At 46.6% G+C, this 19,016-nt stretch overlaps 1 protein-coding gene across 2 annotated transcripts in view; it reads left to right on the forward strand.

The window, feature by feature from the left end:
- Positions 1-19,016, forward strand: part of STS (steroid sulfatase) — a 359,318-nt gene that overhangs the window by 103,931 nt on the left and 236,371 nt on the right. For both annotated transcript variants that reach the window (XM_040423755.1, XM_040423756.1), the window contains exon 4: positions 5,945-6,067. In XM_040423755.1, the coding sequence (XP_040279689.1) occupies positions 5,945-6,067 (123 nt within the window). The remainder of the gene's footprint in view (positions 1-5,944; positions 6,068-19,016) is intronic.

Below are 19,016 nucleotides of genomic sequence, written 5' to 3' on the forward strand. Positions count from 1 at the left end.
TTTTAACCCATGGAGGTCTGGATTTGGAGTCACACTCAAAATTAAAGTGGAAAAACACACTACAGGCTGATCCAACTTTGATGTGATGTCCTTAAAAGAAGTCAAAATGAGGCTCAGTAGTGTGTGTGGCTTCCACGTGCCTGTATGACCTCCCTACAACGCCTGGACTAAAGCATCTGCCAACTCCTGGACAGTCTGTGGTGCAACGTGACGTTGGTGGATAGAGCGAGACATGATGTCCCAGATGTGCTCAATTGGATTCAGGTCTGGGGAACGGGCGGGCCAGTCCATAGCATCAATGCCTTCGTCTTGCAGGAACTGCTGACACACTCCAGCCACATGAGGTCTAGCATTGTCTTGCATTAGGAGGAACCCAGGGCCAACCGCACCAGCATATGGTCTCACAAGGGGTCTTAGGATCTCATCTCGGTACCTAATGGCAATCAGGCTACCTCTGGCGAGCACATGGAGGGCTGTGCGTCCCTCCAAAGAAATGCCACCTCACACCATTACTGACCCAATGTCAAACCGGTCATGCTGGAGGATGTTGCAGGCAGCAGAACGTTCTCCACGGCGTCTCCAGACTCTGTCACATGTGCTCAGTGTGAACCTGCTTTCATCTGTGAAGAGCACTGGGCGCCAGTGGCGAATTTGCCAATCTTGGTGTTCTCTGGCAAATGCCAAACGTCCTGCACGGTGTTGGGCTGTAAGCACAACCCCCACCTGTGGACATCGGGCCCTCATATCACCCTCATTGAGTCTGTTTCTGACCGTTTGAGCAGACACATGCACATTTGTGGCCTGCTGGAGGTCATTTTGCAGGGCTCTGGCAGTGTTCCTCCTGTTCCTCCTTGCACAAAGGCGGAGGTAGCGGTCCTGCTGCTGGGTTGTTGCCCTCCTACGGCCTCCTCCGTCTCCTGATGTACTGGCCTGTCTCCTGGTAGCGCCTCCATGCTCTGGACACTACGCTGACAGACACAGCAAACCTTCTTGCCACAGCTCACATTGATGTGCCATCCTGGATAAGCTGCACTACCTGAGCCACTTGTGTAGGTTGTAGACTCCGTCTCATGCTACCACTAGAGTGAAAGCACCGCCAGCATTCAAAAGTGACCAAAACATCAGCCAGGAAGCATAGGAACTGAGAAGTGTTCTGTGGTCACCACCTGCAGAACCACTCCTTTATTGGGGGTGCCTTGCTAATTGCCTATAATTTCCACCTGTTTTCTATCCCATTTGCACAACAGCATGTGAAATTGATTGTCACTCAGTGTTGCTTCCTAAGTGGACAGTTTGATGTCACAGAAGTGTGATTGACTTGGAGTTACATTGTGTTTAAGTGTTCCCTTTATTTTTTTGAGCAGTGTATAATATATATGAGGGTGATATAAGGGCCCGACGTCCACAGGTGGGGGTTGTGCTTACAGCCCAACACCGTGCAGGACGTTTGGCATTTGCCAGAGAACACCAAGATTGGCAAATTCGCCACTGGCGCCCTGTGCTCTTCACAGATGAAAGCAGGTTCACACTGAGCACATGTGACAGAGTCTGGAGACGCCGTGGAGAACGTTCTGCTGCCTGCAACATCCTCCAGCATGACCGGTTTGGCATTGGGTCAGTAATGGTGTGAGGTGGCATTTCTTTGGAGTGCCGCACAGCCCTCCATGTGATTGCCATTAGGTACCGAGATGAGATCCTCAGACCCCTTGTGAGACCATATGCTGGTGCGGTTGGCCCGGGGTTCCTCCTAATGCAAGACAATGCTAGACCTCATGTGGCTGGAGTGTGTCAGCAGTTCCTGCAAGACGAAGGCATTGATGCTATGGACTGGCCCGCCCGTTCCTTAGACCTGAATCCAATTGAGCACATCTGGGACATCATGTCTCGCTCTATCCACCAACGTCACGTTGCACCACAGACTGTCCAGGAGTTGGCAGATGCTTTAGTCCAGGTCTGGGAGGAGATCCCTCATGAGACCGTCCGCCACTTCATCAGGAGCATGCACAGGCATTGTAGGGAGGTCATACAGGCACGTGGAGGCCACACACACTACTGAGCCTCATTTTGACTTGTTTTAAGGACATTACATCAAAGTTGGATCAGCCTGTAGTGTGTTTTTCCACTTTAATTTTGAGTGTGACTCCAAATCCAGACCTCCATGGGTTGAAAAATTTGATTTCCATTTTTTTATTTTTGTGTGATTTTGTTGTCGGCACATTCAACTATGTAAAGAACAAAGTATTTCAGAAGAATATTTAATTAATTCAGATCTAGTATGTTATTTTTGTGTTCCCTTTATTTTTTTGAGCAGTATATATATATTTTTTACTTTTTTTATAAAAGACGTTATCAGCAGAAATGAATTGTCCAATAGATTGTGTACAAAAAAATAATACACAATTACATCCACATCAACCCACGCTACATTATGTAACATAGATTCCTAGAGCCATTAAGTATATATACATGGAGCCATTAAATGTATGTGAGGTAGAGTATATCCATATAGCATCCTGGAGCCATTGAGTGATGAAAAACTGACTCGACAATATGGCCAATAGTATCAGACAGTTTTATAAAGGGTTTAGATGAATTCTTACAAGTAAATAACTAAGGGTCCATTCACACGTCCGTAATTTGGGTCCGCATTCGTTCTGCAATTTTCAGACCCATTCACTTTCAATGGGGCTGGAACGGATGCAAATCCAAATTTCCTGGATTCGCATCTGCATTTTCGGGATCCGCATCAGTTTTTTCGGGATCCGTAATTTTGTTCCTGAAAAAAATAGAACATGTCCTATTCTTGTCCGCAATTGTAGACCAGAAAAGCCATTTTCTATTAGTGTCTGTGCGGATCTGCAAATTGCGGATCGCACATTGCAGGTGTCCATGTTTTGCGGATCGTGTTTTTACGGACGTGTGAATGGACCCTTATGCTTATGAAAATAACTCCTCCTCTTCCTTTAAGTTCAAATCCAGAATTATCACTTGATGAACTTTTCTTTTTTACTGTAACTACAGTATGTAACAGACAAGTGAGCAGCAAAAAAACTGATCCAAAGTTCCATAGCAACAATAATAAACCTGGAGGGAGTGCTTAATCACCTCCCATCCGCCCATAGACTAAAAATGTCTGGAAGGTGGTTCTCAATTTCTGAATGGACGTTCCTGAAGGTCCATTCAGAAACTGCAGCTGCACGCTAATCGTGCAGCTGCAGATCGGGTTGCCTGCTTTCAGTGACAGCAGGGCAACCTTTAGAGAAGGCAGGGACAGTGCCCAGGTGTCCCTTCCTTCTAGATCGCTGTATACACAGCACTCACCGAGCCTGATCGAGGTCATGTGATCGCCGGGGCCGGAAAGCGCAGGAGCTGTGATGTCTTTCACAGACCTCGACCAGGCCTGCTCTGAGGCTGTACAGCCTCTCTGGGGGTTGGGGTGTATTTCTCCTGTAACTGGGGCTACTATGTCAGCCCCAGTTACAGAAGAAATCAACAGTGGGAAAAAAAAGTGAAGTTAAATGTCCCCCAGAGGTCTTGTATGACCTTATGGGGGATGAAAAGTGTAAAATAAAGTGTTAAAAAATTAAGTTTCACATGTAAAAAAAAAGAGGAAAAAAAAAAATTCACTAAGTAAGGAATAGAAAAAAATAAATTAAATAGACATATTTGGTATTGCTGCGTCCATGACGGCTGGCTCTATAAATGTCACATGATCGACCCAGTCCGATAAAAACAAAACCTGTCAAAGCCATTTTTGTCACCTTGCATCACAAAAAGTGCAACACCAAGTGATCAAAAAGGCTTATGTCCCACAAAATGATACCAATAAAACCATAACCTTTTCCCGCAAAAAATGAGCCCCTACATAAGAAAATCGCTCAAAAAATAAAATTATAGCTCTTAGAACATGGACACATTAAAACGTAATTTTTTTTCAAAAATGCTATTGTGTAAAACTTAAATAAATAAGAAAAAGTATACATATTAGGTATCGCCACGTCTAACTATCTGCTGTATAAAAATGTCACTTTACCGAACCCTTCAGGTGAACGCTGTAAAAATAAACACTCTGCTAAAACAACAAAGTGTAATAATGAATGATCAAAAATAGTACCAATAAAACTGGGGTCACTTCTTGGGAGTTTCTACTGTAAGGGTGCATCAGGGGGGCTTCAAATGGGACATGGCATCTAAAAACCATGCGGCGCTCCTTTTCTTCTGCGCCCTGCCGTGTGCCCATACAGCAGTTTATGACCACATGTGGGGTGTTTCTGTAAACCCCAGAATCTGGGTAATATTGAGTTTTGTTTGGCTGTTAACCATCAATGTGTTAAAGGGAACCTGTCACTGGGATTTTGTGCATAGAGCTGAGGACATGGTTGCTAGATGGCTGCTAGCACATCCGCAATACCCAGTCCCCATAGCTCTGTGTGCTTTTATTGTGTAAAAAAAGATTTGATACATATGCAAATTAACCTGAGATGAGTCCTGTCCCTGACTCATCTCCAATACAGGACTCGTCTCAGGTTAATTTGCGTATGTATCAAATCATTTTTTTTACACAATAAAAGCACATAGAGCTATGGGGACTGGGTATTGCGGATGTGCTAGGGGCCATCTAGCAACCCATGTCCTCAGCTCTATACACAAAATCCTGGTGACAGGTTCCCTTTAAAGAAAAAATTGGATTAAAATTGAAAATCTGCCAAAAAAGTGAAATTTAAAAATTTGATCTCCATTTTTCTTTAACTCTTGTGGAACACCTAAAGGGTTAACACAGTTCGTAAAATCGGTTTTAAGTAACTTGAGGGGTGCAGTTTCTACAATGGTGTCATTTTTGGGTGTATCCACTATGTAGGCCCCACAAAGTGACTTCAGACCTAAACTGGCCCTTAAAGTGGGTTTTGGCACTTTTTTTCTTAAATTTTAAGAATTGCTTCTAAGCCTTTTTATCGTCCTAAAAAATTTAATGACATTTCCATAATGATGCCAACAAAGTAGACATAGGGGGAATGTTAATAAATATTTTGAGGTATCGCTTTCGGTTTTAAATGCAGAGAAATTGAGAAATTTTGTGAATTTTTCAAAAACTTCTTGGTAAATTTTGTATTTTTTCATAAAGGTGAAATATATTGACTCAAATTTATGACTAGCATAAAGTACAATGTGTCACAAGAAAACAATCTCTGAATGGCTTGGATAAGTAAAAGCGTTGCAAAGTTATTACCCCATAAAGTGAGATGTCAGATTTGCTAAATTAGGCCTGGTCAGGAAGGGGGCACATGGTTAAAAATATATTATTCTCCCTTGCAACTTTTAAGCTCTTGAAAGTAATTTATACTGAGCTAAAGGTGGCAATACTGTACACAAACCCATAGATTCCAGGGGAAATAACGTTCAGACATGTCAACATGCAAGATCCATTGTACTCTGAGGATAGGAATACACTAGAGGTGCCTGGCAACATCTTATGTACCTCTTCCCATTGAGAACACATGCACAGTCTGCCAATCCAAGCATGTATGTGGTGATTGGGAGGAATATCTTGTCTGAGCCTGTCTCATTCTGTTCTTCACCTGTACGTCTCTCAAAACTGCTGCAGTTCAGCCAAATCCTTCTTGGCTGTGTTATTCATTAAGTTCATGTTTATGAAATTACCCCTGAAAAGATCAATTGTCTGAGCTAAATGTTTGTGCAGGGGTTTCTTCTTGCTTTTGAGCCTCTGATTTAAAGGAAATGTGTTATCAAAAAATGATCTATTTAAATCAAGTTTGCATGCTATGATATACAGTATCTTTGGAGAATTTTGCATGTCACTATGTAAAAACATAACCACAAAACCTATCAATAGGCCTCACATGTTGATCTCCTTTATTTTAAAATAAGATCCTGGAACAAAATGCATGCTCTGCATTCCTTCATGTTTTGTATTTTACTCATTTAGGAATGGCTTCTAATATGGTATCTGGAGTTTTCATATTTGCTGCATCTTCTGGTGGACTTCCAAGAACTGAAGTGACTTTAGCTAAAATGTTGAAAAACGAAGGTTATGCTACTGCACTTGTAGGTAAGAATATGTATATGCTTGAATGATGATTGCTCAGTACTTTAAGTCAGAGGGTACATGTGTGTACAACATCAGAGTGAGAAATGACTATCTACGCACCTATGTTTTTAGAGGTGGAAAATTAGAAAAATGCTTTAATGAGATCCCCCCCCCCAAATCCTCAATTAATTTAACTTATCTCTAATGCTCTGGACGGCACAGCAACTCTGCACATCCAGCCTCTCCCTGTTCTTCTCTGGGCTGGGCCGCACTGTGACCTGATGTCGTCGGGAGTCTAACCGTGCAGTACTTTGAGAAGACCAATGAGAGGTGAGTAATGTCAGCATTAGCAGCGCTACACTCGCAGTCCCCCACACCTCCTGCATACTACTTGGCACTTCCCAAATGGAAGTGTTCACTAGTATTCGCTTTATAAGATGCACTACCAATTTTCCCCCAGTTTCCCCCCCCCCCCAAAAAAAAATCATTGAGACCGAGTTAGAGCCCTATTTGCAAGAACTAACAACCTATGAGTAGAGATTAGTGTTGACGGAATCAAAGTCCAGAAAGTGGAATTCGATCTTAATTTCAGGGAAAATTTGATACGCCAAATTTCCTTTTCTTCTCCCCTAAGGCTGGGTTCACACTTGAGCGTTTTACAGCGCGTTCAAACACGCTGTAAAACGCTCAACACATGAAAACCAATGCTTCCCTATGGCCCTGGTTCTCACTTGAGCGTTTTACAGCGCGTTTGAATGCGCTGAAAAACGCCCTATGCTCAAGTTATTGAGCTTCTTTGGGGCGTTTTGTCGCGCGTTTGAGGCCATATGACACTGCTGTCAATCACACAAACGCGCGTTGACTATGGACAAAAACGCGCGTTAAATGCGCATATCAAATACGCTCGTGTGATCCCAGCCTTAATGTCGGTAAAAAAAATTACTTGCCTCGAGTGCGAACAGCCAGCAGCACTAACTTGATTGAAGATCTCAGGTGAAATCTCATGCGAGATGACATGACCTCACCATGAGCCGAATTAAATCTCACGCTGGATATACACAAGATGGCGGCCAGCTCTTTGATCAAATGAATGTAAGTATGATTTTATTTTTAAAAAAATTAGGCCCCTTTCACACGCGCGAGAATTCCGCATTGGTGCAATGCGTTTTTACACATTGCTTTTGCATTAAAATCGCAGAATGTTCTATATTCTGCATGAGTTTTTTTTTTTTTTTGTTTTTTTTTTCACGCAACGCTGGCCCCATAGAAGTGAATTTTTTTTTTATCGCGCGCATGCAAAATGCAGTAAATCGCATTGCACCCACGCAATAAAAACTGAACCCGATCGCAAACAAAACTGAATGACTTTGTTTGCAAATCGAGCAGTTTTCCCTGAAGGCATCCGGACTCGTCTGCAAGGGGCCTTACACTGTAATATCGATGTCAGATACCGCGATCAGCTATGAACATGGCATCTGAAGGGTACGATGACTGAGAGCCGTGCAATCGCCACTCCCTGTTATTGCACCCATTACTTATAAAGAAATGTGCTTCGTGACAAAGTGCCTATTTTTATTTTTTGGATTCATTGAAGCAGCCAAATTGAATTTTCCAATACTTTGCTCATTACTAGTAAGTATAAGTGGTTTCTAAATTAACTTGAGCCAAAATTTGAAGAAACTTATTTTATTTTATTATTTTGCGGAAGAGCGGTTCTAGCCATACGTTGCCACACGGCCGTCATGCTGCTCACCCTTTCATCAGACTGTTATATAATCATGAGCTCCTTGGCCCCCTCCCAATTTCCTTCTCAGTATTTGCCTAGAGTTCCACTGCCCCTCCCGACACAATCATGGCTAGAGAGGCCACTACTACCACCACAAATGCCAACACAGCTGTGCGTTGGGTCCCTCATCTCCCTCGAACCTCCTCCTTAGGGCAGTTCAAATGCTGATTGTTTTCGCACAACTTGTCAACAGGGAGACTCTTGACTAACTTCTATAGTGCATGGTGTGTTTTTTTTTCGCTAATCGCAGACATTAGCCCCAGGTATCTACTGTGTGAAACGGCAGGCACCTGGTGACTATGGTGCTTGTTTCGCAACAGACACAATCTTTAAAAAGACAACCTCTACCAATTTTTATTTTTATTGCAGGTGGTTGGTTTCGTAATCTAGAACTGCTTGCAGCAGCAAGTAGCTTTAAAGGGGTTATGCTATGACTGGCGTAAAAAGACATCATATAGTATGACATTATTTTTCTAACAAAGCCCTGTACCTCACTTGGATTCAGAGATCCCCCATGCTAGATGTTTCTCTGGTTGGTAGCTCTGAGTGTTTCCTTTCTGCCATAGTTCTATCCCTGTAACTGCCACAGCGTCTAACAGAAGATACGGCTGGTGACAGTTGAAGATTTAATCTGAGCGCATGCAAACTACCTCAGTGAGGTGGCAAAAAATAAGGTGAAAAGCAAACTGCAGGGTGGCGTTATACAGAGATTTCATGAAATAATTCATTGGCTATACATGCAGTTACAAAAGTATTTGGATCAATGTTCTGGCTTGAAAAATATAGGATATCTTTCATGGCACAGCCTCTGTAACCAACTCCATCAGAGCTTTCCCTCTGGTTTCCCTGATTCCCTTAAATTTACACTAATTTTTCTATTTTACTTTACGTATATTATCCCTAATTGGCACTCTGTAATAGTCTTTTGGCAGACACTACCCCACAAACTCCTACCAGTTCAGAAGCTGAACCCAGCATGATGCTTTTTCTTGATCAGCATGGGAATCTCCCTGCTTCCTGCCCACCTGATTAGCTAGTGAAGCTGTCTTTCAGCCAATCAGTGCAAGCCCTCCCCTCACTTTGTCTGTCATATGATCCTCCGTATCCCTCCCTCAAAATTATTTTTTTTTTTTCTGCCAAAATTAACAAACAATTAAAATCTTCAGATTTATTTTGCAGGCCCTTAATCTAGATGGGCACAGGTCCCATCTCTGGGACCTGCACCTACTGGACATCTATAGCATTTTCTTTGAGATTACCTCTTATAAGTACTGTACTGTTTCTTTTTAAACTTTACCATATTAAAGCCATAACATTTATTTTTGCATCATTGGAGCTGAGTGATTGTAATAAGCTAATATGTGCATTATTACAATTTTAGGCTATATAACTTTTTTTATACCTCCTTTTTATTTGGTTTGCAAAAAAGACGGGATGAAGAAAACACATTCTTGAGCTTTTTTATTTGGAATTAAAGGTGTTGTGCGGAAATTTTAAGTGTTTTTTTTTTTTTTTTTCTACATGAATAGATTATTACTAGGGATGAGCGAACCCCAACTGTATAGTTCGGGTTCGTACCGAATTTTGTGGTGTCCGTGACACGGACCCGAACATTTTCGTAAAAGTCCGGGTTCGGTGTTCGGCGCATTCTTGGCGCTTTTTGAAAGGCTGCAAAGCAGCCAGTCAACAAGCGTCTTACTACTTGCCCCAAGAGGCCATCACAGCCTTGCCTACTATTGGCATGGCTGTGATTGGCCAGTGCAGCATGTGACCCAGCCTCTATATAAGCTTGGGTCACGTAGCGCTGCACGTCACTCTGCTGATTCAAGCATAGGGAGAGGTTGCAGCTGCGACGTTGGGGTGAGATTAGGCAGATTAAGTCCTCCAAAAGACTTCATTCTGTGATCGATCTGCAGCTGTGGATCATTGAAGTGCTAATATCGACTTGCTCACTTTTTTGAGGCTGCCCAGAGCGTTTTTAGATCACTTTTTTCTGGGGTGATCGGCGGCCATTTTGTGGCTTGTGGTGCGCCAGCACAAGCTATCACCAAGTGTATTTAACCATCAATAGTGTGGTTATTTTGTGCTATATCCTACATCAGCTGCAGGCTGAGCCTGTGTCACCCAAGTGCATTTAACCATCAACAGTCTGGTTATTTTTTGGCCATATACTACATCTGGTGCAGGCTGAGCCTGTCACCCAGCGCCTAAAAAATAGACCTGACATTTCTATTCAACCAAATCTGTACTGTTTAGCTGGTCAAGTTATTTGTAGTGACCGTAAAAAGCACACTTTTTGTTCTGGGTTGAAAAACTATTCCCAAATTTGCCATTCTCAAAATTGTGGTGAACGGGAACAATGAGGAAAACATCTAATAAGGGACGCGGACATGGTCGTGGTGGTGTTAGTGGTAGAGGACGTGGCCGTTCTGCCACAGCCACACGTCCTAGTGAACCAACTACCTCAGGTCCCAGTAGCCAGCAGAATTTACAGTGATATTTGGTGGGGCCCAATGCCGTTCTAAGGATGGTAAGGCCTGAGCAGGTACAGGCATTAGTCAATTGGGTGGCGACAGTGGATCCAGCACGTTCAAATTATCTCCCACCCAGTCTTCTGCAGAAAGCGCACAGATGGCGCATGAAAACCAAGCCCATCGGTCTGTCACATCACCCCCATGCATATCAGGGAAACTGTCTGAGCCTCAAGTTATGCCGCAGTCTCTTATGCTGTTTGAAGACTCTGCTGCCAGGGTTTCCCAAGGGCATCCACCTTGCCCTTCCCCAGGGGTGGAAGAGATAGAATGCACTAACGCACAACCACTTATTTTTCCTGATGATGAGGACATGGGAATACCACCTCAGCACGTCTCTGATGACGAAACACAGGTGCCAACTGCTGCGTCTTTCTGCAGTGTGCAGACTGAACAGGAGGTCAGGGATCAAGACTGGGTGGAAGACTATGCAGGGGACGATGAGGTCCTAGACCCCACATGGAATGAAGGTCGTTCCACTGACTTTCACAGTTCGGAGGAAGAGGCAGTGGTGAGACCGAGCCAACAGCGTAGCAAAAGAGGGAGCAGTGGGCAAAATCGGAACACCCGCCGCCAAGAGACTCCGCCTGCTACTGACCGCCGCCATCTGGGACCGAGCACCCCAAAGGCAGCTTCAAGGAGTTGCATGGCACTTCTTCAAACAATGTGCTGACGACAAGACCCGAGTGGTTTGCACGCTGTGCCATCAGAGCCTGAAGCGAGGCATTAACGTTCTGAACCTTAGCACAACCTGCATGACCAGGCACCTGCATGCAAAGCATGAACTGCAGTGGAGTAAACACCTTAAAAACAAGGAAGTCACTCAGGCTCCCCCTGATACCTCTTCTGCTGCCGCCGCCTCGGCCTCTTCTGCTGCTGCCGCCGCCGCCTCGGCCTCTTCTGCTGCTGCCGCCGCCGCCTCGGCCTCTTCTGCTGCTGCCGCCGCCGCCTCGGCCTCTTCTGCTGCTGCCGCCGCCGCCTCGGCCTCTTCTGCTGCTGCCGCCGCCTCGGCCTCTTCTGCTGCTGCCGCCGCCGCCTCGGCCTCTTCTGCTGCTGCCGCCGCCGCCTCGGCCTCTTCCTCTGCCTCTGGAGGAACGTTGGCACCTGCCGCCCAGCAAACATGGGATGTACCACCAACACCACCACCTGCGTCACCAAGCATCTCAACCATGTCACACGGCAGCGTTCAGCTCTCCATCTCACAAACATTTGAGAGAAAGCGTAAATTCCCACCTAGCCACCCTCGATCCCTGGCCCTGAATGCCAGCATTTCTAAACTACTGGCCAATGAAATGCTGTCATTTAGGCTGGTGGACACACACAGCTTCAAACAGCTCATGTCGCTTGCTGTCCCACAGTATGTTGTTCCCAGCCAGCACTACTTCTCCAAGAGAGCCGTGCCTTCCCTGCACAACCAAGTGTCCGATAAAATCAAGTGCGCACTGCGCAACGCCATCTGTGGCAAGGTCCACCTATCCACAGATACGTGGACCAGTAAGCACGGCCAGGGATGCTATATCTCCCTAACTGCATACTGGGTAAATGTAGTGGCGGCTGGGCCCCAGGCGGAGAGCTGTTTGGTGCACGTCCTTCCACCGCCAAGGATCGCAGGGCAACATTCTTTGCCTCCTGTCTCCTCCTCCTACTCAGCTTCCTCCTCCTCTTCTTCCACCTGCTCATCCAGTCAGCCACACACCTTCACCACCAACTTCAGCACAGCCCGGGGTAAATGTCAGCAGGCCATTCTGAAACATATGTTTGGGGGACAGGCCCCACACCGCACAGGAGTTGTGGGGGGTATAGAACAGACCGACGAGTGGTTGCTGCCGGTGAGCCTCAAGCCCGGCCTGGTGGTGTGCGATAATGGGCGAAATCTCGTTGCAGCTCTGGGACTAGCCGGTTTGACGCACATCCCTTGCCTGGCGCATGTGCTGAATTTGGTGGTGCAGAAGTTCATTCGCAACTACCCCGACATGTCAGAGCTGCTGCATAAAGTGCGGGCCGTCTGTTCGCGCTTCCGGCGTTCACACCCTGCCGCTGCTCGCCTGTCTGCGCTACAGCGTAACTTCGGCCTTCCCGCTCACCGCCTCATATGCGACGTACCCACCAGGTGGAACTCCACCTTGCATATGCTGGACAGACTGTGCGAGCAGCAGCAGGCCATAGTGGAGTTTCAGCTGCAGCACGCACGGGTCAGTCTCACTGCGGATCAGACACACTTCACCACCAATGACTGGGCCTCCATGCGAGACCTGTGTGCCCTGTTGCGCTGTTTCGAGTACTCCACCAACATGGCCAGTGGCGATGACGCCGTTATAGAAGTGGTATTGTAACGCTGATGTCTCCTTGAGAAAACACTTAGGGCGATGATGGAAGAGGAGGTGGCCCAGGAGGAAGAGGGGTCATTTTTAGCACTTTCAGGCCAGTCTCTTCAAAGTGACTCAGGGAGTTTTTTTGCAACACCAGAGGCCAGGTACAAATGTGGCCAGACAGGGCCCACTACTGGAGGATGATGAGGATGAAGCATGTTCACAGCGGGGTGGCACCCAAAGCAGCTCGGGCCCATCACTGGTGCGTGGCTGGGGGGAAACACAGGACGATGACTATACGCCTCCCACAGAGGACAGCTTGTCCTTACCTCTGGGCAGCCTGGCACACATGAGCGACTACATGCTGCAGTGCCTGCGCAACGACGGCAGAGTTGCCCACATTTTAACGTGTGCGGACTACTGGGTTGCCACCCTGCTGGATCCCCGGTACAAAGACAATGTGCCCACCTTACTTCCTACACTGGAGCGTGATAGGAAGATGCGCGAGTACAAGCGCACGTTGGTAGACACGCTACTGAAAGCATTCCCAAATGTCACAGGGGAACCAGTGGAAGCCCAAGGCGAAGGCAGAGGAGGAGCAAGAGGTCACCAATGCAGCTGTGTCACGGCCAGCTCCTCTGAGGGCAGGGTTAGCATGGCAGAGATGTGGAAAAGTTTTGTTACCACGCCACAGCTAACTGCACCACCACCTGATACGGAACGTGATGGCAGGAGGCAAGATTTCACTAACATGGTGGAACAGTACCTGTGCACACCCCTCCACGTACTGACTGATGGTTCGGCCCCATTCAATTTCTGGGTCTCCAAATTGTCCACGTGGCCAGAGCTAGCCTTTTATGCCTTGGAGGTGCTGGCCTGCCCGGCGGCCAGCGTTTTGTCTGAACGTGTATTCAGCACGGCAGGGGGCGTCATTACAGACAAACGCAGCTGCCTGTCTACAGCCAATGTGGACAAGCTGACGTTCATAAAAATGAACCAGGCATGGATCCCACAGGACCTGTCCATCCCTTGTTCAGATTAGATATTAACTACCTCCCCTTAACAATATATTATTGTACTCCAGGGCACTTCCTCATTCAATCCTTTTTTTATTTTCATTTTACCATTATATTGCGGGGCAACCCAAAGTTGAATGAACCTCTCCTCTGTCTGGGTGCCGGGGCCTAAATGTGTGACAGTGGCCTGTTCCAGTGGTGGGTGACATGAAGCCAGATTCTCTGCTATGGCATGAAGAGACTGATTCTCTGCTGACGTGAAGCCAGATTCTCTGCTATGGGACCTCTGTCCAATTGATATTGGGTCATTTTTTTTATTTTTATTTTAATTCATTTCCCTATCCACATTTGTTTGCAGGGGAATTACCTACATGTTGCTGCCTTTTGCAGCCCTCTAGCTCTTTCCTGGGCTGTTTTACAGCCTTTTTAGTGGCCAAAAGTTCGGGTCCCCATTGACTTCAATGGGGTTCGGGTTCGGGACGAAGTTCGGTTCGGGTTCGGATCCCGAACCTGAACATTTCCGGGAAGTTCGGCCGAACTTCTCGAACCCGAACATCCAGGTGTTCGCTCAACTCTAATAACCTTTAGTAATTTTCACTTTTTTAATGTTTGTTGCTCGGTGTTTACAGCTGATTTGCACTCGTCAATTTGTCTTTCTTGTGTAAATACAAACTGCTTCTGATTCACATTTATTTTATTTGCAAAGTAGCGCACTGACAAAATTCATGTTATGTTTAGTAATTTAAAACACATTTGCATATGTATGATACTAATCACCATGATTTGAAAGCTACTTTTGAATATGTATGGTGTTATTTAACCTTTAAGGTATGATCTCTTGATGTTAATATGGGTTGTAGTCAGATGCTGGTTGTACTATACAAAAACAAAGTTCACCTCTTGGAGATATAGATATTATTTTGGAGAGGTGCAAATTTCTTGAAATTTGGTTGAGTGTCATTCAGCAAATTTTTGAATAGTTGAATATTAATTGGGTCAAATATGCTGAATTTGGGTTTGTTAGAATCCAAACTTTTTGGGAAATTCAGTACTGTTCCAGTAGAATACCGTATATACTCGAGTATAAGCCGACCCGAGTATAAGCCGAGCCCCTAATTTTACCCCAAAAAAATGGGAAAAATTATTGACTCGAGTATAAGACTAGGGTGGGAAATGCAGCTATAATGCAGAGTGTATTTGTATATAATGCACACACTCTACATTATATACACACATCTGCAAGAGGGTGACTCCCTGTATTTAATGCAGAGTGTGTGCATTATATACACACACACACTCTGCATTAAATACAGGGAGCCATCCACAGATCTCCCCCCTAAACAGTGCCATCCACAGATCCCCCTACAGTGCCATCCACAGATCCCCCCTACAGTGCCATCCACAGATCCCCCCCTACAGTGCCATCCACAGATCCCCCTACAGTGCCATACAAAGATCCCCCTACAGTGCCATACACAGATCCCCCTACAGTGCCATACACAGATCCCCCTCCCCGACGCTCACAGTATTCTTACTTTGTCTTTGCTCCGGTAATACAGGCAGTGCGGGGAGCGGCGCTCACTCACTGACGTCACGCGCCTTCTCCCACTAGGCGGCGCATGCGCGTGACGTCAGTGAGTGAGCGCCGCCCCCCGCACTGCCTGTATTACCGGAGCTAGACTAGACTCGAGTATAAGACGAGGAGGCTTTTTGAGCACGAAAATGTGCCAAAAAACTCGTCTTATACTGAGAATGTCCATTGCCTATAGCAAACAATCAAAGCTCATATTAATGACCTGTAGCAAAATAGAAGCTGAGCGGTGATTGGTTGCTATATGAAACCTGATGAATATCCAGGATAACTGCCACAACAGACAATGTCTCCTATAGTTTGGAGGTTAGTTTACTAATAGAGTTGCTCGGACACCTGGATGTACAGGTTCGGCCGAACTTCGGAAAAAAGTTCGAGTTCGGGACCCGAACTTGACCCCAAACCTTATTGAAATCAATGGGGACCCGAACTTTTGAACACTAAAATGGCTGTAAAAATGTCATGGAAAGGGCTAGAGGGCTGCAAATGGTGTCAAAATGTGGTTAAGAGCATGGAAAGTGCTCTGCAAACAAATGTGGATAGTGAAATGACTTTAAATAACCTAAAATACATAATTTAGGCTACTTTCACACTAGCGTTCGGAGCGGATCCGTCTGATGTTTCATCAGACGGATCCGCTCCGATAATGCAGACGTTCGCATCCGTTCAGAACGGATGCGTCTGCATTAAAACTTAGAAAATTTTCTAAGTGTGAAAGTTGTCTGAGCGGATCCGTTCAGACTTTACATTGTAAGTCAATGGGGAACGGATCCGCTTGAAGATTGAGCCATATGGTGTCATCTTCAAGCGGATCCGTCCCCATTGACTTACATTGTAAGTCTGGACGGATCCGCTCGGCCAGGCGGACACCCGAACGCTGCAAGCAGCGTTCAGGTGTCCGCTCACGGAGCGGAGGCTGAGCGCTGGCAGGCGGATGCATTCTCAGTGGATCCGCCTCCACTGAGAATGCATTGGGGCCAGACGGATGCGTTCGGGGCCGCTCGTGAGCCCCTTCAAACGGTGCGCTCGAGCGGACACCCGAACGCTAGTGTGAAAGTAGCCTAAAAATAATCTTGCTCTAGGAGGACCAGGTCCATATGGAGTAGGAGGTTGAGGAGGCAGTGGATGTGTAGGTGGATTGGGGTACACCCTAAAACATTGGGAAATAAAACCTGTGATAACCCCCTCCAGTCATGCTAAACACACGTTCAGACAATACACTGGCTGCAGGGCAGGCCAGCACCTCCAAGGGGTAAAGGGCAAGCTCAGGCCATGTGCCCAATTTGGAGACCCAGAAGTTGCAGGGGCTGACCCCTGTCAGTTCGTGTAGGCGTGTGCACACTTACTGCCCCACCATCTCGCACATCCCCGTGATGTTCACGATCAAAAGTTGAGAACACAGATATCAAATTGGATGTTCTTTTATGCGCCTACCATGGTGATCAGGGGTGGCGGGGAATCGGGGTTCCAGGCCAGAGAGGGAGCGTGAGAAAGAGAGACCACCTCCAAGGGAGGATTCATTTTTTTTTAAATTAGAGTTGAAATATGGGAGAAATTATTAAAGCATAAAAGTGTGACAACTTTTCAAAGTTTAAGCATTGAATGAAAGGATGTGGCGCGCATTAATTACTGAATAATTTATTAAATTTTATTCCCTGTCTCCTATGCATAGCAGGTGTTTATTCACGTCTAAAATAGTATGTCAACCCAAGAATGTAACCGAAAAATGTATTGAAATTTTATTAAGCTGTCAACTAGGTAGAGGAGGGGTATATTACACCCAAAAATTGGTGACTTTCACCATAAAATGTTAATGACAAAGTAGTGAAATGATATAAAGTAAAACGCGTACAAAAAATAAAAAATAAATTTGAGGTGGAGTTCCATATGGAGTAGGAGTTTGAGGAGGCGGTGGACGTAGCGGAGTAGGTGGAAGTGGCGGTGGTGGACGACAAGATGGCCAACACAGGTTTTTGATTTGAATTTAGTAAAATTAAGGTACACTCCAAAAGAGTGAAATATCCAAAATACAAACATTAGCAATTGCGCTGCAGTATAACAATGGCTGCTTAGTGCCGGTATACATGTCTATTCTGCACAAGGTACGGACAAGTCCTGAGGGATCCATGCCTGGTTCATTTTAATGAACGTGAGCTTGTCCACATTGGTTGTGGAAAGGCGGCTGCGCTTGTCTGTGATGACTCTCCCGGTCGTGCTAAACACATGTTCAGATAATACAGTGGCTACAGGGCAGGCCAGCCTCTCCAAGGCATAAAGGGCAAGCTCAGGCCATGTGTCCAATTTGGAGTTGAAGGGGGCAGATCCGTCATTCAGTACGTGTAGGCGTGTGCACACCTACTGCTCCACCATGTTGGTGAAATGCTGCCTCCTGCTAAGACGTTCCATATCAGCTGGTGGTGATTGTTGTGGTGTGCTGACAAAGCTTTTCCACATTTCGGCCATGCTAACCCTGCCTTCTGAGGTGCTGGCGGTGCCCCAGCTGCATTGGCGACCTCGTCCTCATCCTTTGCCTTCGCCTTGTGCTTCCACTGTGCCCCCGCTGTCAGGTGGGAATGCCACCAGCAGCGAGTCTACCAGCGTGCGCTTGTACTTGCGCATCTTACAATCACGCTCCAGTGATGGAATTAAGGATGGTACGTTGTCCTTGTAACGGGGATCCAGCAGCGTGGCCACCCAGTAATCAGCACAAGTTAGAATGTGGGCAACTCGGTGGTCGTTGCGGAGACACTGCAGCATGTAATCGCTCGTGTGCCAGGCTTCCCAGAGGTAACGAAAATCTGTCCCCTGTGGGAGGTGTATCGTCTGTGTCCTCTGTATCCCCCCCCCCATCCACGCATCAGTGATGGCCATAAGCTGGTCTGGTGCCACCCTGCTGTGAACATGGTTCCTCCTCCTGCATCTCATCCTTCACCTCCTCATCCTCCAACTGTGCTCTGGCTGGACAATTGTGTACCTTGGGTTTGTGGGTGCAGGAACCCACCCTCGGAGCCACTTGGGAATGACTGGCCGGAAACCCTACGAAATGATTCCTCCTCCTCCTCCTCCTGTGCCACATCCTTTTCCATCATTGCCAGGAGCGTTTTTTCAAGGAGGCATAGAAGTGGGATAGTAACTGAGAACGGAGTTATCGGCACTGGCTATGTTGGTGGAGTACTCGAAACAGAGCAACAACGAACACAGGTCTCGCATGGAGGCCCAGTCATTGGTGGTGAAGTGGTGCTGTTCCGCCGAGTGACTCACCCGTGCGTGCTGCAGCTGCTCGCACAGTCTGGCCAGCATGTGCAAGGTGGAGTTCCACCTTGTGGGCACGTCGCATATGAAGCAGTGAGCGGGAAGGCCGAAGTTACGCTGCAGCGCTGACAGGCGAGCAGCAGCAGGGTGAGAATGCCGAAAGCGCGCACAGGCGCCCCGCACTTTATGCAGCAGCTCTGACATATCGGGGTAATTTTTAAGGAATTTCTGCTCTACCTAGTTCGGCACATGCGCAAGGCAAGGGATGTGCATCAAACCAGATAGTCCCAGAGCTGCTACGAGATTTTGCCCGTTATCGCACACCGCCGGGCTTGAGGCTGACTGGCGCAAACCACTCATCGGTCTGTTGTTCAAAGCGCGTCCACAGCTCCTGCGCGGTGTGGGGTTTGTCCCCCAAACAGATACGTTTTAAAACTGCCTGCTGTCGTTTACCCCTGGCTGTGCTGAAGTTGGTGGTGAAGGTG

Source organism: Bufo bufo, chromosome 3 (genome assembly GCF_905171765.1).
Source record: "Bufo bufo chromosome 3, aBufBuf1.1, whole genome shotgun sequence".
Taxonomy (NCBI): domain Eukaryota; kingdom Metazoa; phylum Chordata; class Amphibia; order Anura; family Bufonidae; genus Bufo; species Bufo bufo.